The following is a 27,042-nucleotide window of genomic DNA, read 5'->3' as shown; positions in this document are numbered from 1 at the left end:
TTCAAATATACCAGGGACCAGAGGGTAAATGAGAAAAGGTGGGTAAAAAATTAAGGCGGTTGGTGCACGCAAATTTTCCAAAAAAACACATTTTCTAATTTCTAAATACTATTAAGTTTTCTGCGTCTAACTGTGTTCAAGTTTTTTTTCTACATGCTTATATATTTATTTTAACATAAATTGCCGGCAACTCATGCTAAGGTTTTTCTCACTAAATTGCTTTTTTCTCAAAACTATTCCGATTCAGGGAGTGGGCAGGGTTTACTCGCTCCAGGAGTCTACATAGTGCAAGCAGGTTTTCCGCTGCAGTAGGCTACTCTCTTTGTACTGTATATTTATTTTTACTCGTCAAACCGGTGGGAGGGGAAAAAGCGAAAAAATTTTTTTTTTGTCGTAAAGAAAAAAAAACAGTTTCGTTTTTATCAGGGTTGTCAATAAAGTATCTGCAGAAAGGGTTACCATAAAGCAGGGAGGGGCAGTTTAATATTTTAATTTTGAAATATTTATAGCAATTAATTATTGGATAATTAATTTAGTTAATTACAAAAATCTGAATTTTCACGCCAGTGACTATATGCCACTGCCTGTCCTAAGCATAAATAAAATATGAAGGAAAAATAATGTGGGGGAAAAATAATGTCATCAATCGGTATCAGCAGGAAAGGGGGGGGGCGGTCAAGTGCAATTTGGACAGACAACAAGAGTAAAGATGTGCAATTCGTTAGCCACGCCCACCTTCCAGTGCAACTGACCCATTTCCTATTCGGGACCATCGTCAGGTTGGCGTATTCTTTCGTGATAATTATGTCCACGTTAGTTATGACTAGATCCCGGAAGTTCAGGCAAAATGCCATATAAACGCTTTTTTTTTGCCTATTGTCAAACTTTTTTTGATAAAAATGTCTTTTTTGAAATTTTCGTACCATAAATGTGCCTATTTTAACATAGTTTTATGTTTATTAGTGAATTTCAGAGGCCATAATCTATATAACTTGGATATTTTGAGCATTCAGAACTTCAAAAGAATTGCTGTTCTTAAAATTTTCCAACTCTCAGTATTAGTTATCATCACAAAGCCCCCCTCCAGCCCCCATTTGATCTCAAATAAGTGATTTGAGGAATTGGTGTTGCCATGCATTAACTTTGCTTTAACCGGATGATGTTAGACGTGAATGTGTGTGATTTTGTTTCAGAGAAACGCAGATCATGTTAGGAAAGCTAGAAATGTTTGTTTCTCCACGTGCTTTACATTATGTCTCGTGCAGGCATTAGACTGCGTTGTATGTGTATAGCGGACCAGGTCATGAATTGACGTCAAGGCTCACACAAAGCAAGTTAGGAGCAGACAGGGCTCTGGGACCCATGTGTTTTGATTTTATTTTTTCTCACCATAAATACACTGCAAACAACCATGGCTATTTATTAAACATACATATTTCATATTCGATTAAATTGACCGAGTCACCCCCAGGGTGTGCGACAGATACGGCCACACAGGCCAACGCGCTTGAAGGAGTCTCGTAATAATTCACAAAAACAGAACAAGATAGCCATGCTTCAACTATAGAAATAATGATTATTTCAAATAATACAACAAATAAACGAAAATTATTCGCAACTCTAGGAGTTGCTCTCTCTTACGTACACTCTTACTCTCAGCCTCACAGATCGTTTTCTCTACAGGCTCCGCGTCTATTAATGGTGGCCGTGAAATTAGCCGAATTCTGAGGGTCTACTAACATTTTATTTTGGGCTTGAAATCAGTTTAACTTGGATAATATAAAGCAGTTATTATAAACAATAATTAAAACAATAGACGGATTAAGTGCAACCAATTTTTCAGCTGTAGTTTTTGGACCCCCCTTAATACCTTTTTTTTTGTTTTTAGTTATTTTTTCTACCTTTCAAAAATTATATGCCTTTTTTTAGTGCCTTTTTGTCTGCCTATTTCGACCATTTTTAGTGCCGGCACTAGTTATGATAACCCATCAAACTGCAATCACGATGCGGTAATCATTTTTTCTCCAACATTTGGAAAACATTTTCCCAAAGTTTTTCCACTCACGGCACCCGTTTCCTATTCAATGTTTATCCGCGAGCTCCACCGGCTCCCCAGAGCTGTTAACAAAGTATATTTTCGAAAAACCTTTGTCAGTGTGACCGCTCCATAGCACCCCTGTTAAAGGTTGGAGGCGCTGCAGGGTGCCGCGGCGCACAGTTTGAGAACCCCTGGTCTATATAATTATTTAATAGTATTTTTTCTCTCGAATTTCCCATTTTTTCTCTCATCACAGGGTTACAATCCAATACAGTTGCTCTATATAGACATGTATCTCACGTTGGCGATTTAAAAAACATGGACTTGGTTCCTACCGGCCCATGTTACATCAACGCATCGAGCTTTGGCTAAGGAGCTCCGTCCACCTCGGGAAATCGCCGGTGAGAGTCCGAATCATTTCTGCCATTAAGAATTTGGCCAAAACTCTTGGCCGATTCGCTCGAAATATATACAATGTACCCCGCTTATAACGTTTTTCAAAAATCTTCATGGAAAACGTTGTAAGCAGGAAAACGCTTTAAATGAGAAGTTTCAATGAGTAATAGTTGGAGTTGAGACCACGAAAATAAGTCGTACTAAGCGGGATAAACTGTACATATATATGTTACTGCCAAAGCCCGAAGTGCAACCAATTCGCGACAGGGCTGGCCACTTCACGAATTATTCAAAAAATCGTCATGAAAGATCGTTGTAAGCGGGGAAACACTTTAAACGGGATATCTTGATAAGAAATTTAGTATAATTAGTAAAAGTTGGGACCACGAAAATAAGTCGCACCAAGCGGGAAAACGTTATTAACGGGATCTTGAACTACACTTGAAGTCACGAAAGTTGGTCTTCATTTACAAGTAAAGGGATCTGTTGAATACTGAAATGATGTCTAACGACGTGGTTGAATGGCAAGACATCTTATCAGGGACGGGCTTAAGTATTTTGCGGCCTGGTGCAAAAAAAAAAAAAAAAAAAAATTTCGCCCCCCCCCCTCTGAACAGGGGTTTCCCGATACTGTACTCTGGTGCCCGAGAATGACCGTAAAACTCCTTCGTAGTCATAAAAAAGGCAATAAATATGAACATTATGTCCGCTTCCCAGTGAAAAAATTGCAAGTGCGCTCCCGAAGATTTGGGACTCTCAGAGCTAGAAAATTCGATTATCTACCCAGGCCCTCAACCTTAGAGGCTCTCTATCTTGGACTGAATTTTAAGCTATTGCTTTGCTAAGAAGTTGAAGTAAAAATGTAATCAAAACATTTTTCATCCCCTTTTGCGGCCGCACCCTTCGCACCTGCCTAAGTCCGGCCCTGCATCTTATCCAGTGAAGAAAACTACTATATTTAATTATGGTTATGACTAGGGCCGATCCAAGCTTGTACGCAAGACGGAAAACCTCTTCGAAAGAAATTTAGAGTTCTTGATCTTGAAAAACTAACATTATAAACAGAAACAAACTAATAAAATTTCCCACAATAAAACAGTTGAATATTAAATATTTAATGTAGTCAATCATGAATATATAAAATTAACCATAAATACTTAAAATAGTTCCATTCTCCAATCCTACCTCAACCGTTTAAAAAGCCTGTGCATTCGCAATATGAACCAAACGATGAGTGCATAAAAATACTTCTTAGTGTTATATTTTCACTTATTGATTTTTTTAAATTTTTAATCACCTTCGCACCCCCCCCCCCCCCGCACAAACCCGCAGAAAAGTAGCGGTGACGTCAGAAAAAAATTAAAATCTTGCTACTGGGTATAAAAAACTACTTTATAAAATAAATGATTTAGTCAGTAAATTCGAAAATTTGCGCTCTCGTCCTCATAAGAAATTACACACATGCGCTCTCAGGTACATAAGAGTTGGCAGCCACAGTTGAGAATAGAACCGAATAAGACGTAGCCGATACGAAAAAAATCTGGTGTATCAATATTTAGATACATATCATATAGCCAAACACATATATCGGCAACCAGACTCCTATAACGCGTAGATATTGATTTTTGTTTACCGTGGCATTCCAAAACTTATTTTCTGAGAAAGGAAAGTGCTCGATGAATGTAGAGATAAAAGTGCAACGAAACCTATTTCACGCTGATTGACGGACGGCACGTAGTGGCATGGGAACTTCTAACTTGGCAAGATCTGAACCGAAACCGGAAAAGGCAAGCGCATGGCTCATCTGAGCACCTCCCACAGAATAATAAATGCTAATACCTTGGAGTAGACTCTGCGCGGAATCTCTCTCTTTCCAGCTCTCTATTGGTTGCTTTTCTCTGAGGGGTAACCACAATGACTGGCAGTGTGATTTGTAGGCGGAGCTTATATTGGTCACCTGTTGGTGTTCTGGCCAACCGATTCCCAGGAGGCGTTTCCCCATGAGGAAGAGAGCAAACCCCGTGGACTTCCGTACACAGAAGGCGACCCCTGGAGGGGACTTGCCGTCAAATCGCTATTCACAGGATAACAGCTCGTACACTAAAGAGAAAAGAAGGGAAGCCAAAAGCAACGATCTACACTTGTTTCAAAAGTTCTTCTCTGAGGAGCGAGTGTTGAGAGTTCTCCGCTCTCAAGGCGGAGTTTGACTAATCGAGCAGCATCCACGTAACGGGAGTAGGAAAATTAAACAAAAAAATGCCCTCTCGTGCAAATAGGCCTCGTGGGGAAAAATCAAGAAGAGATTGCTACTTACCTTGAATATATCCTGTCTAAACAACAAGATCTCTACTGAAAAGAACGCTGTATATAGTTTTTGCTTCACATTACGCACGTTCTACACAAAATTATCTAACCGACGATTCTTGCTTCTAAAGGAGGAAAAACTATGAAAAAAAGAAAACCTTGGTTATTAGAACAATCTTGAAGTTATCGAGTTTTTTCTTTTTTGTTTGTTTTTTTTTTTTTTTTTTCACAGCTCCGAATCTCTTGTTTGGTTTTCACGTTTGCGAATAACTCGTAACTGTATCGATGAACGGGAAATTTTAACTAATTATATGCAATTCTAGTTAGTACGAAACAAGTTCTGTACTAAGATTAGGAAAAAAGTAAGAAATGGGCTAATTTGGAGGGAATGAAATTGTTGCTTGTGTATTCATTTCACCTTTTGAGATGATTATTTCACAAAGGGAAGCCCATCGGCTTAATGCTGGTTCGAAGGGCACCAATAATATGCCAAAAAGTACGAGATTTGCGTGCAGAGATCAACTTCAGTGACGTCATCTGTGGAAGCACGTGGTTACAAGAGACCCAACAGTTGTTGAAAGTGTGTGAGTGCAACACATTCGTTACAAAAAAAATTCTTGACTACAAGAAAAAGAGATTTATGTCGTCGCCTTTTTGACAGGCAGTTACCTGAAGCAGTTCGAAATTTCCACGATCTTCAATACAAATGATGTTCGGTCTGCAAGACAGCGGCCTCCAGCCCAGGGGGCCGATGGCCACATTGAAAGAAGAGCCCTTGACATCTGCCCAACTGGGTAGCGTAAGAACTGGCTGGATGCAACCTTCTATGATTGATCAAACTGCTGGAAGGTAAGTATCCTCCTATTTCGTTCTCGGTTTTTCTATCACGATGAATATGAGGTTTTTTTTTTCTGAATAATTGCACGACAGAGAAATACAGTTAAAAAATTATGTTCCAATAGTTTATCACCTATTCATTCAAGAAACAAACTTATTTTGTTATTCCACCATCGTCTATAGTAGGCTAATGCCAATAGAAGTTCCGATAATGATGACGCATAGTGAACGAGATTTACTTTTGTACTCTTTATACATACGTACATTAAAAATGTCAATAATTTTCACTACTCTAATTTAGAAAGCGAAAGTCTGTATGTTTGTGCAGAAAACCTCCCCCTTCTTGTACGAAACTGAATACTTTTTCCATTGAATATTTAGAATTCTCGGAAAAGGTTTAAAAAATATATTCGATTGAAAAGCAAAATTGCGTTGCAATCTACACAATAAATGTAGGTCTACTGTACCTCATTGAAACAGTGAGCTACGTTGAATGAATAGAAAACTGAATTGAATGTTGAATAAGAATGAAAGATTTCACTTTGTAGCTTTATGCTATTGTTTTAAAAAACTATTGAATTGTGGTCGATTTCGAATTTTTTACAATATAAAATAATAGTCGTAACAAATATTGACATAGCCACTAAATGTTGATCGCAAGAAAAAAAATCTTCTTACTTTTTCTTAGATTTTAATGAACACTGACGATTAAAACTGTAAATTATATGAATGCAGTAATATCAGCTATTCCCCCATAGAGAAAACTTCAAGAGCACAAGCAAGCTGAAAGGTAGTTCGAGAATACCATATTATTGTATGCCCCTGTTCTGTATAACAATCTCTATTGAGTTTATCCTGCTTCTAAATAAGCGCAATTTTTTTTTTTTTCAGATACAACAAATACCAATAACAAAAACTGAAATAGCATTTAATTTTTTTTTTAATAAGTTATACAGTTTTTCACTGTTTCTTGATTTTTGTAGAATATATATGCAGGTATAGCTAGATATACCTGCATATATGCATGCAGGTATACTACAAACTGTAGATGGACATATCCTGATTCAATAAAATAAGGTAGAAAATACTTTTCTGGAGAGACGGAAGGAAAAATTCCAAAAAAAAAAAAAAGTTTGCAGATGTTTGTTCTTTTCGCACAGCAGGTAATCTTAAATTATTCAATTAAAAAAAAATCCAGCATAGATGTTTGCATGACATCTTATACGCACAAATTACTCCCCAGACAATTTTGTTACCTTCATATCAATAGCGTAAATGTTCGTCATTTATATGATTGTATCACACGTGTGACAATCTTTTATCAGTCACATGAATTCATGAATTAGATATTTGTTAGAATGCCCCCCCCCCTCCTCCTCTCATCAAGTTCAAAGTATAGTACACGATAAAAATAATGCATATTAAATTGTAACTCTTGTGAGGAACATAATTCCTTTTTAAAAATTTTGTTCTCAATTTAGTTTAATAATTCTGATTTTCACATTGGCATTTTCAACATGCAATACCTGTCTGGAACAGAAATTTTGTTTCATATTTTCAATCGCACAGAGATGCTATGTTTCTGTATTCTATAATCGCAGCTCCAAAAGTAAATTAGGTTTATGGCACCTCGTTTTGTTCTCTACTGAGCGATCAAATCAATTTTACTAGGAATTGAGTTGATATTGACCAGTTATTGGTTCAATGATAACAACATTGAGATAGTTGAAGCTTAAAAGAAAAGAAAAAGCCACTTCTATGTGTGAGTGTCTGCTGTTTTCTAATTTTTTAAAAACAAAGTCAACAAAAAGTTTTTTTTCTATCAACTGTGATAGATAACGGAAGCTTACCCTTTCCTCAATGGTCTTCAGCAGTTTGACTAGAGAAAATTAACATGAACACACACATTCATCGCACATTAAAACTGAACTTCCGTTAGTAATTGGTTTATTCTTAGTTTTATTGTAGTATAGGCCTATATACATAATTGAAGGATTTCAACACTACCTAAAAATATTCTACTATATTTGCCTGAAAGAAAACCATTTATTTATATATAACCTTTTCTGACAAGTTGAATTATTCTCTGCTTAAAACTATACGAAAGAATGAAATGACAAACTTTGAGCATTAGTAGCCTACTGAACCGGTGGTTTCCTGCCATGGTTCTCAAACATAGCGAGTAAACTAATCATTCCATAATTGAACAATAATAAATACTAAGAAGCCTATATGAAATTTCACAAAATGTCTAGATACTGTGGCGATAAGCTACAGAAGATGAAACTGTCAAAATTTTTAACATATTGCCCAATCTTTATCATTAGAACGAGAACTTTACAAAAGTTACACATTTTTTCCTCCACATTCATATTATAGTAAAACACCTCTTCTTCAGGTACTGACGGGACAAAAAAATTCGTGGTAAAAAAGGGGGTTCCTATAAAAGCCTTTAAAATAAAAGTCAATTATTATTTGGCCACAAAAGAAGGGTGACTGTATCTGCGGACTTACCGTTAAAAGTCGTTACATTGCATTTAGAAAAAATGCTTGAGAACACGAAATGAATTCGACAGTAAGGCACGTTTATTCAAAACAAAAGATGTAGACTATTGACCGTTGTTTGTATGATCATTCCTTAAATTTGATCGCCTCGCATGATGACATTAGTGAATTTTTAACACACGTGCGTTTGTCCTTTTGAAATTTTTATCTAATTGTATTTTTACCTATGTGTTTTTATTTCAATACAATAATTAACTACAAGGTCTAATCAACTAATTAATTCTAGATACGTTTAAATTGTGAGTCAATAATGTGTACAGTGCTAGGCATTTTTTAAATAACAAACAAGACTGCAAAATACATAAAAATGTAGCTGGAATGAAAATTATATAAATATGGCAGCGTAAATAAATAATATAGAACGGTTTTATACAACATAATTCCATCTGGGGATTCGATTCTACAACGCCTAGTCGGTTATGTAGAATAACCGTGACATTTCAGCCAAATACTATTTTAACCATTTAAATTCAACGTAGAACTCTCCACTTAAAATATTTCCTTTCAAGCGCCAGCTGACTAATACCTTTAAACAAACCGATCGCCAAAACTCACCAAAGTAAATAGCACGAAGTAACGGAAGTTTGTTATTTGGGTTTGAAAAACTTTAATCTCTCATATTTTCAGGTAAAACACGAAATCAGCGTCAAATCTCTAAAGAAAGTTTAAATAAAGTCAGATATATTAAAATCAACTGGATGAGTGCTGGTGATGGAGTGGGATTTATTCATATAAACCAAGAGAGAAAGTGTTAAATCTAGGATGCGCTTGAACGATATCGCTTAGGGCGGCATTCAGCTACATCCGCTGCCGCCAGCCTCGTCTGATTCTCTCCGTCGTTTCATTGGTAATAGGATCATCTCGTTTTCACTTGAAAAGCCGCTACTATGAATACACCTTGAAATGATTTGTGTTTTTTTCCTTTTCTTCTAAATCTTCTCTAAAAGACATCGTGAATGTGAAGAATATATCGTACATACACTGCTTTTTCTCTCTTGAAATTAGCCAATCTGAGTTTTTCCGAATGAAATTTAGGCCGAAAGCATTACATCATTCGAGTTCATTTAAATCTTCTTCTACTGATGTAAAAATATGAAACTAGTCTCGCTTGTACAGCTGCGTTGGAAGATATATTTCCATTATAGTTATTTCAATTTCGTGACTCGGACATTCGCGTTTCAATTTTATTCGAGTAGTGCATTGAATAATGATAGTATTACCAAAAAAATGTAAACTGATCATTTAGTTCAGGAGTGACCAAATTTCTGTTTTCGGTCCAACCTAATGGCTAATTGCAGCGTCGTGGGCCGCACCAGGGGGGGTACTCCGCTGTATAAGCCACACCAGTAAAATGACTAAGAAAACTCGCAGATTTGTATACGTAGTAAGTAGTCTAATATATGGTGAAACACGGGCAATTCAGTCGTTAAGCTTTTTACCCTGAGCTTTATGTATTCCTTCACTTCTTTGTAAACTGGTCACATATTCATTGTTTATCTGGTTGCTTCTCTGTTTTCGGCGCAAATAAACATAGTGTTCGGGTGCGGCATTTCCCTTGGCCAAAGGTACAATATCACCCCCCCCCCCGTATCAAATATGACACATTTTTGCTCATTGTAATTATTAGGGTCTGCATAGCCTAGTTGATTGAAGTCTCGACATACCATTGTGATTTGACATTCACTTAAAAAAAAGTTTCGTCATGATGAACAGACACCAATATCCATTCGGCAACAAATACAGAGGCCACAACAGGTAACTTGCCTAACAAGGTGGCAGAAAAAAAATGCCTATAACAAACTTTATGAGCAATTTGTGTGTTCAAAAAGACAGCCTATAGTGAGAATACAAACTTATTTTCGTTACTAGAAATAATGAGTAAATAATTTTCTAATGAGGAAGTCTGCTTTGAAACTAGTAGCTGAAATAATGATCAGAAATTCAATTTAATACACAGTATTTTTACCTGGTCTGTGATCGGATAAAATCATTTCGCGGGCCAGCTGTTAGCCGCAACTGATTTTGTTCAATGGTACATGCACATTATATTATTAAAAATTCAAATATGTTCGCTTTTGCAGAAATGTCGATGTTACTGATCTTGCTTTCCGATAATATGAAGTAATGTAACAGATTTATGTGAATGTGAGCCAGGATAGAAAAGAGACCATGATTTCTTGATTTCTATTGCACTAAAATAATACTGATTTCTTTAGTATAACAATATGCATTTATAAAAGACTGCGTTGCAGCAAAAAATTTAATGAAACATCTGTGTCTCCGTATTTTTCATCATTGGTGAATTTTGTGCACTACAAATATTTAATATATTGAAAGTATAATAAACGGGTCACCTATCATTCGAAAAAATTATTTTCAATAATTGCGCAGACCTTAAATCCGCATAGAAATTCGAAAGCAGAATCGGTAATGCCGATGGTTGATGTAGGCCTACAGATGAATTGTGTGCCAAATGACCATTACATTTTCCATTAACATCCCCTTCTTACAAAAATCATTTATCTATAGATTTGGGAGAAACTGTTCGATACTACCCCAACATTTATTTATCTTTTTCTAACTTAACTTTTTTTAAGTATCTCGAGCGCCCGTTTCTTCGCAATAAGAACATCTCTTTGACATACTAAAGTTTTTTTTTCTAGATATATAAATTCTTGGCTTAGATTGGTATGAAGTTGAGTCAAGTGACGAGAGTTGGCCTATTTGTCAATAAAATGTTATAAGCACATGAGAATATATAGCCTACACTTTAAAATGGTCATTTAGGGTGTTTTCTATCAAAAATATATGACGTTCTATTTAAATAAGGGCCGGTCCGATTAATCTATCGATCACGCGCTTAAGAATTTTTCTTCGGTTAACCGACTCGACCAGTTCCATTATATTTTTTTATAAGTTTACAAATTAGCTTGGTTTGTTCAATTCTTTCAGAGTTATATCTTTTAAATTATATACTGTATATTATATATATACAGGGTGAATCCGACCTATTCTGTCAAACGAAAGGGGTTTATAGACGAGCCCAAGTGAATCATGAAACTACTTACCAACCCTGTCCAATCTCAAACCGTTTTCGAATTATGGTGGATAATAGATTATGGAAAAAATTGTGTTAAGTCTAAAAAAACCAGAATTTGGCAAGTTTCTGAACGACCTATATGCAAACTAAGTACACATTTGGAAAGAACAGAAAAATGCTGTAAGGCAACACCAATTTTATCGATATATCTGGTTTTAATGGCGAGCTACAAGCAAATAAAACATTGACAAAGTTCAAAATTGAATTGTCGCCAAAAATTTTAACTCGCTAATTCTGCAAACACCCTTCCAGCTACAATCAGTCAAATTTGCCAAAAACTTATCCATTCCACCAGCTTCCGAAAGAGCTTACTATATATTCCGCAAATACCCTTGTAGCTAAAACTAGTAAAATTTACCAAAAACTTGTCCATTGCACCAGCTTTCGAGAAAGAACCTACAATAAACCATATCAGTGCTCTGGTTCAGAAAAAATTTAGTCTTTTGTTTGCAATAAATCACTGAAATCAGCGTTTGTCGAAGTAGATATTCGACGAAAATTCGAAATTGGCGGTTACAGATTTTGACGACAATTTGATTTTGCATAAAGAATCCTATAAGGTAACACTACCTCTATCTAGAATATTCGTATTTAATAGCGAGCTACAAGCGCTGAGAGATCGGTGAATTGAAAAATCGAATTGTCGCCAAAACCTACTAAAATTACTTCGACGAACGCAGATTTCAGTGATGCATTGCAAACAAACGACTAAATTTCTCCTGAACTAGATTACCAATTTAGTTTATTCCAGGCTCGTTCGAGAGCTGGTGGAATGGAAAAGTTTTTTTTGGAAAATTTGACCAATTGTAGCTAGAAGTGTGTTTGCGGAATTAGCAATTACAAATTTTGGCGACAATTTGATTTTGAACTTCGCCAATATTTCAGCGCCTGTAGCTTCCCATTAAATCCAGATATTTCAATAAAATTGGTGCGACATTAAGGATTTTTTTTGCGCTTTCCAAATATATGCTTATAGTTTTTCCGTGTAAATCTCTCAGAAACTTCACAAATCCGGGTTTTTTTTAGAATTAGAAAACGGGTTGGTGGGCAGTTCCATGATCCACTTGGGCTCTCGTCGATCTTCCCCTTCTTTTCATATATATATATATATATATATATATATATATATTTATTTATTTATATTATGCATGTATTTACCAATCGACTTGGTAAGTTTGATAAATACTTGAAATTCATCGCCTTTTTTCTATGATTATGCATAACACCCTAATGCAATTGGTGAGTTTGATTAATATGAAAAAAAATTACAAATGAGTCTATCTAGTATGTGTGATGAATATAGTCGGACCCCGATATAATCATACAAATTTTGCTATCATATCCGATATAATGATGACAAATTTTATGATCGTACCCCGATGTAATGATACAATACATGTATGAATTATCATGTATAGTAGGCTTATATATCATACTGGGGGGGGGGGGGAGAGGCTTTGCCCTCCGACGCCAACTCCCTTCCCACCTTCCAATGAACCTAACTACTCGTCACATCATCTTTATTTCGTCTAGCAAAATGTTGCCCATGCACTGCGGATGCCTGCAAAATAATCATTCAATTGCCAGTTTTCCACTCCGACTTCGACAAGCAATGCACCACCACCAATACAACACGATGCACCATGATGAGCAATGCATCACTATACGCAAAGCACCAAAATCAGTAATGCAGCACAATAAGGAAAGCACCACTATACGTGGTACATCACAACAGGCAATGCACCACAATACCCAACGCACCACCATCGGCAATACAGTCAATCGCGATAAGCAAAGTACCATAATACGTAATGCACCACAATACGCAATAAGCAATACAGCACGCTATGCACTGCAATATGTAATGCGTAACAATACGCAATGCAGCACAATCAGCAATGCGTCAGTATTTGCAGCGCAGTACAGTAAGTAATACAACACAATACGCGCACTACATTACAATAGGCAATACAGCACGAGATGCACTGCAAAATGTAATGCACAACAATACACAATGCACCAGAATCAGCGATGCAACAGCACACCACAATAAGCAATACAGCACTATAGGCGATTTATTACAATAAGCAAAGAACCACAATGAACAATGCACCACAATAAGAAATACCGCAAGCGATGCACTACAATATGTAATATATAACAATACACCACATTATAGCCCAAAACTTAATGCCTGAAAATGCGCAATTCACCACAGTAAGCAATACAACACAATACGCGATATATCGCAATAAGCAAAGCACCATAATGCACAATAATCACTGTATTACAATAAGGAATACATCACGCGATGCACTACAATATGCAGTGCACCACAATAAGCAATGCAGCACAATATTCTATGCACTACCATCGACAAATGCCGATGGTATGTTGCAATGCACCAAACTATATTCAGAGCACCACAATAAGCAATACAGCTCAGTACACGATGTATCGCAATAAGCAAAGTACCATAATGAGCAATGCACCACAATTAGCCATACGCACTGCATTACATTGAGCGATACAGCGCGCGATGCACAATGAACGTATTGCATAATAATACCAATGCACCAAAATCAGCAATTCACCATTATTTACAGTGCACCACAATATAGCATAAAACAGTGGATTTTGGGTTTAATGGCGCAAGGACCAATAAGGCCAAAATGCGCCCAAAACGTAATGTACCACAATAAGCACCGTAATATACAATAAGCACTGCATTACAATAAGCTATACACATAGGCGTACGCAGAATTTTCTCATGGGGGGGGGGGTTAAATTTTTTTTTTATTCTCAAGGGGGGGGGTTACGTTTTTTCCGGCAAAAAAACACTATAATCTTGGCTTGCCCCCCCCCCTCCTTTGCGTACGCCAATGCCTATACATTACGCGATGCGCCACGCCACAATCAGCAATGCACTACTGTCTGCAGTGCACCACAATAAGCAATACAGAACAATAAGCAATGCACCACTATATATTCGGTGCACCACAATAAGCAATGCACCACTATATATTCAGTGCACCACAATAAGCAATGCACCACTATATATTCGGTGCACCAATAAGTAATACAGCCCGATATGTAATATTCACCATCGGCAATACAGCACGCACACAATAAGTAATGCACCATCATAGGCAATACAGCACAGTAAGCAATGTCTTGCATTAAGCAATGCACAAAAATACGCAATTCAGCACAAAACGCTATGCATCGCCATAAACAAAGCACCATAAATCACAATGAACCACAACACGCCATGAGCACTGCATTACAATAAGCAATATAGCACGCGATGCACTACAATCAACAATGCTCCACTATTTACAGTGCACCACAATAAGCAATACAGTACAATGCGTAACGCACCACAATACTCAATACAGCACAATACGCGATGCATCGTTCACACACACAATAAGCAAAGCACCATAATACGCAATTTATCACAATACGCAACAAGCACTGCATTACAATAAGCAATATAACATGCGATGTACTACAATACGCAATGCACCACAATCAGCGATGCATCACTATTTGCAGTGCACAACAATAAGCAATGCAACACAATACGCAGTGCAGCACAATACTCAATGCACGACAATATGCAGTTCAGCACAATAGGCGATGCATCGCAATATATAAGCAAAGCACTATATTACGCAATGCACCACAATACGCAATAACCGCTGCATTACAATAAGCAATAGAGCACGCGATGCACTGCAATACGCAATTCATCACAATAAGCAGTACCGCAGAATACCCAATGAAAAGAAAGAAAACAATGATATTCATCAACGCGTCTCGAAATCAAACCTGTCAACTTCCGCATGAAGGTATCTGTCCGATGCCAACCACCCAAAACTTGATTCCGATGGGTCAAACGGTTCTCGATATAGAGAGATAGATGGCTTTTTCTCAGCTCGAGATATCAAGGACACAGTTATTTTCCGGATATTATGCTGAGGTGAACTCGGAAAAGAAAGTCATCACGTCTCCGCCGGGACTCGAACCCAGGTCTTCTTGCATACCGGGCTAGCATAATATCCGGAAAATAACTGTTTCCTTGTTTTCCGATATGTTCAGGAGTTAAACGAAAACTTGACCCAAAATCGTAACAGATTTCCGTTGCATAGAAATGGGCATTTTTCGAGTTTGTGATTTTACATTATAGAGTAGATTTTTATAGAGTAGAGTACGATTTTTCATGTTTACCAATAACACTGTGCTTGTTCACGCATAATAGCCGGTAAAAGTGATAATTTTTATAGAAGCCTACTTATTAAATTTACCAGCGATGTTGAGGTACTATGCATAAATCGCCAGTAAAACTGATAAATTTAAGGAAATTTATCAAACTTACCAAAATACTTGGTAAATATGCATAATAACCGGTTATTATGCAATAACCGCATTTATCACATTCGCCTTACCACATTCACAGAGTCATCATATTAAAAAAAAGGAAACATTTTATCGATTCGAAGTCCAGATTAAAATAAAGACACCACTAGTTAAAAATAAAAAAGATAGTCCTCACGCAAAATTTCACAAAAACAGCATTTACACCAAAACAGTGAGACAACCAAATAAAGTGAAAAAAATTCTTGTCCACAAACCTCGATAATATAATACCCTGTTTTTAGCAGAATATCAAAAGTTTGCGAAAATAAACTCTTGAGAGGTGAAGCAACCAACAAGTTGATCAAAAACAGAAAAATGCATGAAACATTTTCGCTTTTATGTTCCATGTGTTCTGGACCTACTATTCCACTTCCACACAGATAACAAGCTTACCATTAATTAATCGACGAGTCAGCGAGTAGAGTGGGGCAATTTCTTAGAATATGACTCAAACAGGTGCGTGCGTCCAACACATGTACTTTCAGTAAGGTTGGTGAGTAGTCAAATCACCGCTTTTTTCACTTGTCTTTCAATTCTAATGCTAGTCTTGCTCATACTCTCAGGTCGGGATTATTCTATAAAAGTTGGTTAAAATATATTTTACGAAACTTTAAAAACAACCAATAAGCCTGTAACCGATGTGATTATTGGTTGCATTTTTCAAGTTTTATAAATGAAATTTTTTGTAAAACTTTTATAGTATAATCCCGGCCTTAAGATCTTTCGTTCAACTTTGATATCATAAATAAATATAATTCAATTATAAGTAAACTGGTGACGACTTGGGTTCAAAATTAAGTTGAATAAGAGTTTTGGAAGACATTAGCAGAATCTATTATTTCAGTAATAGGAAGTATCCTCCAATAGGTTTCCTCCAGACACCCTATAAAAGAGATTCCTATACACAATTTCCAAGAGAAGCAAACAGTAAGTGAAGACTGAATGAAACTAGTTTCGAAGTCAAAGACCATCTTAAAATATTGTATTTAATTTTCTAAAGTAATGGCAAGATTCAAGCGAAAAAAATGGAGGAATACGTTTAGCATCTTAAATTTCTAACAGAGGGCGGATTTAATTTCTTAGTTATAATATCGTAATAAATTAATATTATATAATTACCAATACCATATGTTTTATGCAGGGCCGTCACCAGAAATTAATTTCGAAGGGGAATAACTGACAGTTCGGGAGGGACCAAAGTGATAAAACAAAAGACTTATGCATGTTATTCTATCAGTCATTTTCTAACATTTCCGGGGGGGGTGGGAGACTGGACCCCCGTGGTGCCCTGGTCTCACTACGGCCTTGCTATTATGAAAAGTTGGAGTTTAAAAATAACCGATTAAAATTCGATTAATAAGTCGATTAATCGAAATAATTTCTTCGATAAACTAATTAAAATTATAATCCATTCCCAACATGAGTTTTAATAGACGATTGAATTATCATTGAAAATTCATTATGCACTTGTTACATTGCCATTGTCATTCACTGGCGATAGCACGGCGTCGTTAATAATTAGTTGAAGTGTTTCTTATTTTTGTAGTGTTGGACTGGGGAGAGCGCATTTCGAGAAACAACCGCCATCCAATCTGAGGAAGAGCAATTTTTTTCACTTCGTTATAGCTCTTTACGATAAAGCAGGCCAGCCTGTGGAAGTTGAGAGGACGGCTTTCGTTGGATTTGTCGAAAAAGATCAGGTGAGCCCTATTCAAACATTCAAGTAGAATATTTTTCAAATGATTTAGGTTTGAACATACGCAATGCAAGCATTTGGGCATTACATACTAGTCAATTTACATATGTACATGTATTGTTAAACTTCCACGAATCGTGAAAAATTAAACAATAGGCCTATATGAAGATGAATAGTTAAAAATGAAGTTTGAGATGGTCCAGATGGATGAAATTTAGTTTTTTAATGATCTGAAATAGTCATGAAATGAGGTATCGGAAATGAAAGGAACATATTGAAACGCTTACAGAAGTGTAAGCTTAGCACGTGTAAGGTTTTTTTCCCTCAATAGGAAATACTAGCTATTCAAAAGGCATGATTGAATCACTAAGAGAAAAAAGCTTGAGACGGTTTTTTTGTGTATTGAAACGGAAAAGATTAATAAAGATAATCAATAGCCTCAAGAAAATGTAACTTTTAATTAAAACATCAAACATTAATTATTCATGTTGTCCTAAATTGTTTTCTCAGCGGGATATCTCTGCAATCGCTGATTTAAAAAAAAATTCTTTCAATAACAAATTATTCTCAAATAACGTGTGGTTTCTTGCTCTATGCCGTAATTTTTCAAGGGATTGTATATATATGTATATATATATAGAAGGGGGATGTGGAATACGGTTTTTATATTTTTGATAATTTCAATTGAAAAGATAGAACCAAAAACTTGAATTTTTTTATAAAATCTGGATCTTTGTCGTAACATGGCACAGTATTGGCACACACTATATGGTACAGTATTTAAAAATAAACCATGTCGGAGGAAAAGGGAAATTACATTGGGTACATTTCTAAAATTAATAAGCTCTTTAGAAAACTTCCTGAGTAAATTTCTGAAAGTGGAAAAAATATTCTGCTATAGCAGCCATGATCATGATGAACTGAGCGCCAATGACTCTAAAATCATGGAGGCATTTTGAATTAGTCTATTACTGTTCCATTTGGTGGCCATACTTGAAGGTGGGGAAAACCCAATAGGCTACTCGTGTTTCTCAAAGCGGCTCATAGGGTCGTCGCCACGCGAGCTGGAGATATTCATTTGCGTAGCTATTTATGCTTTGAAGTGCTTCTTTTATAAGTGAAAATATCTACTAAACTGTTTTGGGAAGCCGTGGAAGAACCATGAACTGGGCAAGTTAGTCACGAGTGACAAAAGTCGGAGAACCACTTAGCTATTCTATATTACTCGACACAATTCCACAACCCTTCCTATGTATATAACTTCATTTTTATACTATTCTCCCCGTGCTAAACTTGCAATTAGTGAAAAGTAGAACCTGTGCGAGAAGTTTTTTGCAAAGAGTATCATATTTTTAAACGCAATAGGCCAATTCTTAAATATATTTGGGTTTGCTGTTTTCAGCATTTATTGCCAATGATTCAGGGTGGGGTTCCCAAATTGCAAAAATAATTTTTATTGTGAATAAGCTAATTATTATAGCACACCATAATAATTAATTTAAATACAGTAGGCCTAATTAAAGCTTTTCTATCAAGTTGTTTCACAATAAAACCATCTTTTCATTTGCGTTTCTCAGTAGTTTTGAATTGGTAGCACAAACATTTCCTGCATTTGCTATCTTCCGAAGAAATATTTCGTTACGTTTTTTATTATTTCGAATGTTTTTTTTTCATTTCACTTCTTGCTGGAAAAAGTTGCATTTCACTTACTTTTGAAGACTTTTTATAATTCAAAGTAATTTGTACAAGAATGATGAGGATTATCTGGCACAGGTGGGATGAGAACAGTTAATCTTTTAAATACATAACAGAATAATCTATAAATAAAATTACTAATAGTTGATATCATTTCATTTGTTTACAGTTCCTAAAAATAGAAATTTTCACACACACATACAAGCCTATGAAAACTTACCAACAGCGCAATAAGTTGCTAAAACATAGTAATTTTTCATCTCTAATATCTGAATAAATATTGCATTAAAAGATATGAATTTTTTGCAAATGACTTTCGGAGCAAGATCTACATTTCACCAATTTCAGCATAGAGGGTATAAATAATAATTTTTGTATTTTTTTCCAAGCATACAACGCATCAGAAAAAAAATTTGGCATTTCAAGAAACCGCACATCATTTGGACAAAAAAATTGCAATTGGAAGTGTGTTTCTAAAATCAACGGTTGCAAAAATATTCGCAGAGCAAATAATTTGGGACATCCTGTAGAATGATCGTAGGTAGTTGAATGTATTACAATTAGTACCTATGAAAAGTTCTGAAACTAAAAATATGTAAATTAATTTACTTTTACAAACTGTACTTATTAGTAGTACAACTAGTATTTAAAATTGACTTGGCAGCACACGTAACCTAATGGTAACCTACTAAAGAATTCATGGCAAATTTAGATTTATACAGGTGATTCAGAAAAGATGGGGAAAACTTTAAGAGGTGGTAGTACACACAAAAACAATTTTCATCAAAGAATGAATGCATGGTCTAAAATGAAATGAAAACGTGCTACAGGGTGCAACATAGTAAAACCGAGGATACGAGGAGAAAACATAAGAACAATGTATACGTAAAAAAAAACAAGTTTTATGAATAATTTACAATAATTGCTCAAAAGAGCACCCGTCATCGGTGATGCAAGAACAACAACGGTGAGAGGGATTGGCGAACGCTCGGGAATATTCCAGGCATATCGCGAACCTCTCCCCAGCAGCAGCCGAAAGTGTTGCCATTGGGTCCTCTTCACAGTCAAGAGGAGTCTCATTCACCAGACTCTTCAGCTGTTCCCACAAAAAGAAATCAAGACACGACAGATCGGGCAATCGTGGTGACCAAGCTAGAGGACTACCTCGCCCGATCCATCAGTTTGGAAAAGTGACGTTCAGATAGTGTCGTACCTCTCGCCCAAAATGGGCTGGGGCTTCATCGTGCTGGAGCCACATACGCCGCCGGAGGACAGTTGGAACGTCCTCCAGCAAGTCTGGCATCATCTCTTGCAGAAACGTCTGGCATTTGCCCTCTTCAAGGCATTCCGGCAGAAGATGCGACCCTATTAGAGCGTCGCCGATGATTCCTGTCCAAACATTGATGGAGAAGCGTCGCTGATGCGCATGTGGATTTACAGACGCCCAGACATGTTTATTGCGGGTATTAAATGCACCATCTCGTGCGAAAGTGCATTCATCGGAGAAAAGAACAGTTACCGCAAAATCAGGGCATGCTGCACTCTACTGTAGGAGCCAGCGGGCGAAGTCTACGCGACGAGCATAATCTTGTTCACTCAATGCTTGGACTCATTGAAAATTTTATGGGTGCAACCTCTCATCCTTCAGCACCCACCATTGACATGGCGGGTGCTGAAGGGATTGGCCAATCAGTGGATTGGCCCACCCAGGCTACGGCCCACAGTTCGTGTGCTTGTAGTAGGCTGATCTGCCACCATCTTCAAAATCTCGTCTTCCACACCTTCTATTCTGGCAGTCCTTGTACGACCTGCATCAGACCGGGAAACAAGAAAGAATTCCGTTTCGCCCAGCTGCCGACGCAAGCGTGAAAATGTTTCCGGATTGGGCAACAGCCTGTGGGGAAAACGCTCACCGTGCATTCGTGCTGCCTCTGTGGTACTTCCGTTTGCAGCTCCGTAAATGAAGTGCATGTCTGCTTTTTCAGTATTACTAAAGTGCGCCATTATCCCTTGCATGGTGTTATTCTTCTCCCGATAAATTTCAACAGGAATGCCGTTTTAACGTTTGTGGAGCGGCCGTTTCGAAATGTGCTAGCGCATTTGCGTATCACGTTAGACCATGCATTCTTTGATGACAATTGTTTGCATTGGTGTGTACCATCACCTCTTAAAGTTTTTCCCATCTTTTCTGAATGACCCTGTAGGTGTGCCGCAATAAGTGTAACGTGTTTTCCATTTGGTTTATGGGCGCGATTATAATAGAATTCGTAGCTCAGTCCGTGAACTACATTACCATTCAATTTTTCCGAGTGCATCAGGCATTCAAATAATCAGCAAAGTAAATTGGAGAGTGTCTCAAATTTCTCTGATGTATTCTGTCGGGATATACAGTGAAACCTGTGTGAATTGAGCACCTATGGCACATCAAATTTCCTGGTCAATCTACGCAGGGGATAAATTTACTAAGATGTAGTCTTCTAGTCCGTCGATGAAAAATTATTCAACTTAGCCAGGTGGTCAACTTGGCAGGTTTTACTGCATCAATAATCGCAGTTTACACCGAAACGTTAGAGGTTGAAAAGGACACGATTCGATCTCACCTATCACTATTGGCATTTTTGCACTTACCCCAAGGTCTATATTTAGGGTTTTTTGATAGATGCTTGTTAGTTTTTTGAAATAGTAATATAATAACTATAAATATTGTTTATTTCTTTTCTTTTTTTCAAATAAAACCAAACAGAAAACGATATTCGGTGAGATTAAAATACACAATCACAGAACTTTTCATGCGTTTATGGAGAAGGGCTAACTAGACTGGTGCTCAAAAGTCTGTAACGGTCATTATAATTTTTTTTAACTCCAATTCCGCTATAAATAAAGTTTCTACTGTGATTAACATTCAGTCAGTGAAAATAAATACCGTTAAATATCTCGATAAAAAAACTATTCTGCAGACTAAGAAAAAATATCGTTGTCAACGGATTATCGCTGTATCAAAAGATACCCTCATCATCACCATCGCGCATCACCAAAACAGTCTTACGAGCATTCATCAGTAACAAAAAATAATCAGTATTTTCAAAGCTATATTTATTAAAATAATTTTGGCCCTATACTGTATATATAGCCCGAAATCGGCAAATCGTGAACTGGCCGGCCCAGTTTACCAGGCCAACGTCCGAATTTCGGGTTTTCGCCGGGCGCTATGTATCGATCCCTATGATTTGGGGTCATCGCACGTTGGCGTATTTTTTATGATAATTATGGCCATTTATGATTATGGTTAGCTATGGCAACCCTAACGATCAAAGGAATAGAAATATGGATATCTTAAGGACCGACATATAGGGATATAGAGATATTCTGGTTTTTTACAGATATATAGAGGCTGAGCAAAGATTGGCGAAAGCCCGAAATTCGAACATTGGCCGGGTCAACTATGACATTTTCGGGCTTTGTAGTAACACATATTTGCACAGGTAACAGGGCGCATAGCGGTTTAATGGGGAACCGTTGATCCTAGAGGCATACTTTCAGTTAGAAAAAGTATCCAAATAACGTGTAGTACTCATATATATAATTCATTATGCAAGGGGTTGTATGATTATTAAAATAAAAATCGCTCTTTTCTAATCACCCTTTACTACTGTTCCATTCTTACTTGTCATACGGTCTACCTATTTAGAGTAGTGATTACATGACTAACTAAAAACCTGTAAAATATCACTACAGAAGAAAATTATCCGGCTAATTTCTAATGACTATAATACTCCTTCCATCTCTCTCTTCCAAAGAATAGAAATCCTACCACTTAGATACTCATATTTTTATAAATCCCTTTTGCTTTTCTTTAAAGGTCAGTTCTCCCTACCATTAATGACCACTCGATCTTGTGCTAGGTGTATGCCACATACTCAAAATTCACAAAAATACATTTCTCTTAACTAATATCTAAACTCTTTCTCTCTAGTTTTCTAACTCTCTTCCCATTGAAATGAAGAGAGAATGTTCCCTCTCTATATACCTACAAAAAGTACCTCAAAAGATCCTCTATAAATTGATGATATATCCGAGCACTTTTTAATTTTTCAACATTTTCCCCTTTATATTTATGAGCATCTTTTGTCTTTTAAAATATATTTTGCCTTTTTCCGTCTGCAGCTCATTATTCAAATCATACTTATTGTCTTTAATTTGATATTTAAACTGCACCCACCACGCATTGCCGCAATAGTATAACTAGTGTAGTTTTTTTTCTTTCCCCATTCACCCATCTATTACTTAATATTTAACTCATTATATCATCCCCCCCCCCAATTATATTCGCGTTTTTATATATAAGTATACTGTATATACAGATATTTTTTCCCTTTCACATTGCACCTTTTGTATGAAAAACTCATCCAGAATGTGACAATCACGTTCACTTTGGATGATGAGTTCTCTCCATTTTCTTTGAGTATGTTTGTAAATTTCTTTTGTTAAATAAATTCCAGAGATGACTTTTGCATAAAAAAGTCACACACACACAACTTTTTATACGTACACCCTGCACTCAAAAACCCAATTAAAAACTTGTTTCCCTGTCTCTTCTGAGGCCAAAAAATCCACGTTTCTAAGTGCAATATTCACTGAGATATTCGAATTTAAAAAAAAAGAAGGAAAATTGGGGGAAACAGCATTAAATACGGGTTAAAGAGTTTTCTTGCTTTTAATGCTGTTTTCTCCTAACTTTCCTTCGTTTTCCGAATTCGAATATTGTATATATTCCCTATACCAACGGTGTTGGTATAGGGCCTACCGTAAAAGAAAGAAAATGGGTGTTTGTTGGGCCACACCTCTTGTCTCTAACAAGAGCCCAATTTACACCCTTAACCGAGATAATTATTTTCACTGATCCGAGCAAAAAAAGTGCACATCTTTTATACAAATACAAGGCCACAACAGGCAAAATGCCCAACGAGGTGGTTGAGAAAAAGATGCCCATAATAAATATGGGTGTCATATTTCTAAAATACTGCAACACATAAATTTAAAAATGCAATTATAAAAGTATATAATATAATAAAATGTCCATAAAAAGTATTTATGGTTGTCTTATTCTAAGTATGGATGGCTTCTCGATTTATCCCAACATATACGTGTCAATTGTGTTGGAATCTACTACCCCGGGGATAAGCTATTCCAAGAGGGAAGGAAAAGGATCAATTTCAAACACTGTCTGTTTACCCCTATCATCAAAATGTGAACAAAAGATGGCCCGCCCCCTCACAGTTCAGCCCTCTGAGGGAAGGGTTCTTTCCATAATCTTTGGTCTAATTAATCATTGCCGAATTGAGGCTTTTAGGGTGGCGAGATAGTCAGCATTGCCGATGAAAGGGTAAATACTGCGACTGGTTAATACTGGACTCTACGAGATCTGACACTGTTTGGTCAATCTGAAAATGTGAGATTTGATAGGTGAAGATCTAGCAGTGATTCTATGCTGTATGAAAGCTATGGGAAGACACATTATGTTGAAAAATTTCCTTTTTTTTATTACTGTAAACTGTCAATGTAACAGGATAAACTTGGTCAGCAACGATGCTTAAATACGGTGTGTGCGTTGATCAACACAAATTAAAAGGACCGAAAAGCATGCCAGAAAAAACATTTTCCAAACCAGAACGTTGCCTTTACCAGCTTGAACAGTGGTATTACTATGCTTTCGTGCTGTTTTCACCCAATTCTCACTCGGCTATCTGCATAGTACAATTGAAAAAATGATTCATCCGAACACACTTGTTTTTCATTACCCACTCTCCATACCTTGTGCTTCTATGCGAAATGAAGAATGTTCAACTTCATATTGTTAACTGCAGACAGAAAGAGTTTGAACACCTTCCATATCTTTCAATCTATATACTTATTTTTTTTTTCTTTCTTTCTCTCTCTCTCTGCCTCTCCACGGAGAGCAATCAGGTCTGCAATAGTAAAAAAATTCACGCATAGTACAATAGGCCAAATAGCCTGCCGAGCTGTTTACTTCAGATTTCGGAAGTAGGATTGCAGCACTTCCAAAACACGTAACAAGTATTCGTCAGAAACAAACTTCATGTTTTGTACAGAACACATACACGACTTGGAGCGATTCGTTAGAAATTCCACGGAGGAATATTGACGAGATGCATGTGCAGTGTTGTAGTAGTATGAGTGCTCAGCGAACAACGTTCAATAAAGGGGAGCGGGGCTTGTCTGGTAGTATAGCTGATGCTCGGCAAACAGTGCTTTCAGAGATCATTTGAGAGGATTTTTGATTAATAGGTGCTGTTGTTTTTTTACAAGTTTGGACACTCTCTGCTCAACCAGACTATTCAATGGTCGATGACGATTACGCGTTTCACTCTGAAATCCATTGTTTTGACAGACGTTCCAGTCTCGGCCTATTTACAACAGCTGCTCTAGATTAATTCATGAATGCGGCTGTCTTTGATACTCGCTCTATAGCCACAAGCTCCTACAATCATTCCACGTTCAAAATCCATGTTGTTTACCCATATCTCCACGTACAAATTACTCGCACTACTGTTGTAAGCACTAAGCCTTCCTTTTTAATACACTCGAACTTGGTTAATTCAGTGTCCAAAGTCATTGGAAAAAATTTCGAATTATCCAATTAATATACGTTGGATCCGTAGAATGACTCCAAATTGCAACTTGATCATCACTGTTCATGCATTTCCCAAATTTTTATAATTTATTAATTATAGTAATTCATCTTACCTGCTGCATTATTCCACTGTTCTAAAATCAACATCACTACAAAATTTCTTGACCTTACTCAAATACTTATTTACGTCAACAGTAGTTCATGATCATCCGTTTCGAAACTGTTGCTCATTATTCTTATTTGCTCTATCAAGGAAATATATTTTCATTAACGTACTACAATCTGAACTTTCCGATACTTTCCATACTCCTAATAACCACAAAAAGATTCAGGTTTTGATTGTTACACCTTGATCCCTTCAGGTTAAAGAACATAATTGGTAAAGTGGTACACATTCTGGATGCACTCCAGCTATCTTTTTATTTTATTTTATGAAATAAAGAGTAGAGAAAAACAGGATATATTCAAACTTTTATTTGTCTTTAACGATTTGTTTTTTTAACAACTTGGTCGAGAAAAGAAAGTCTGACCTTGCTGGATTTTTCGAAACTAAATTTGTCCGTAGAAAAACCATAACTTTTCCTCCAACTTCGAATTATCCAAAACATTCGAAAAAAATTAGAATTAAAGAAGAAATTTTAACATTCAATTGAATAGAAAACTCAGTGAGTTCGTAAAAGTTCGAATTATCCAAGTTCTACTGTACTGGCTTAATACACCAGTGACCACAGCGTAACACCACAGCAGATTTGCTTAAGATCGTCTGGTTTTCATAATTATTGGCCCCTGGGTGTATACGTAAATACCGTAATCGAAAAAACTGAAAAGGTTTTATGCACCGTTTTGGAACAACGACTTTATGCAACGTACAAATATCTTGGGATCCGTTTCTCTGATCAAAACCCTATATTTGCGAAACCATCGTAAAAATAATTATTGTATAACTTGTGTTAACCTTGAATCATTGCGACCCCCGAGCAGGCATACATTAATATCCTCAACTCTATGCGATGCTTTCGAAAGCCATGTCGCACTTTAAGGACCACTACACTAGATATTACGTGAAATAGAAGTTTAATGTGTGAGAAACTCAACTGAAGGAAAAACAGATTGGCATATTGCTCTGAAGAACGTCTGACACGTGTGAGTAAAACGAAATCCATATTTTTGTTGTTTTCTTTTCTCACAGATAAAGATATTGTAGTGAGTTAGTTTTCTCTAATTAAGAAAATGAAGCAGTATTGGCCCCAGTGTGTAACCTATAATGTAGAGTCCATGGTTCGGTGATTCTTTGCCTAACATCTCCTTAGCCAAACTCTTTTGTCTTTGTGGACTCG

General features: G+C 36.6%; 1 protein-coding gene across 4 annotated transcripts in view; it reads left to right on the top strand.

The window, feature by feature from the left end:
* The first annotated feature begins 4,861 nt into the window (after positions 1–4,861).
* Positions 4,862–27,042, top strand: part of kn (EBF transcription factor knot) — a 301,491-nt gene continuing 279,310 nt past the window's right edge. For 3 of the 4 annotated variants that reach the window (XM_089239428.1, XM_089239430.1, XM_089239427.1), the window contains exons 1-2: positions 4,862–5,587; positions 17,191–17,362. In XM_089239428.1, coding sequence (XP_089095554.1) covers positions 5,445–5,587; positions 17,191–17,362 — 315 coding nt within the window. In that variant the 5' untranslated portion in view covers positions 4,862–5,444. The remainder of the gene's footprint in view (positions 5,588–17,190; positions 17,363–27,042) is intronic. The other variant, XM_089239429.1, reaches the window with a different exon arrangement.

Source organism: Pholcus phalangioides, unplaced genomic scaffold, assembly GCF_987345545.1.
Source record: "Pholcus phalangioides strain wild (caught in Gottingen) unplaced genomic scaffold, Ppha-v1.0 ptg000011l_1, whole genome shotgun sequence".
Lineage (NCBI taxonomy): Eukaryota > Metazoa > Arthropoda > Arachnida > Araneae > Pholcidae > Pholcus > Pholcus phalangioides.
This window is presented reverse-complemented; position numbering and strand designations above follow the sequence as displayed.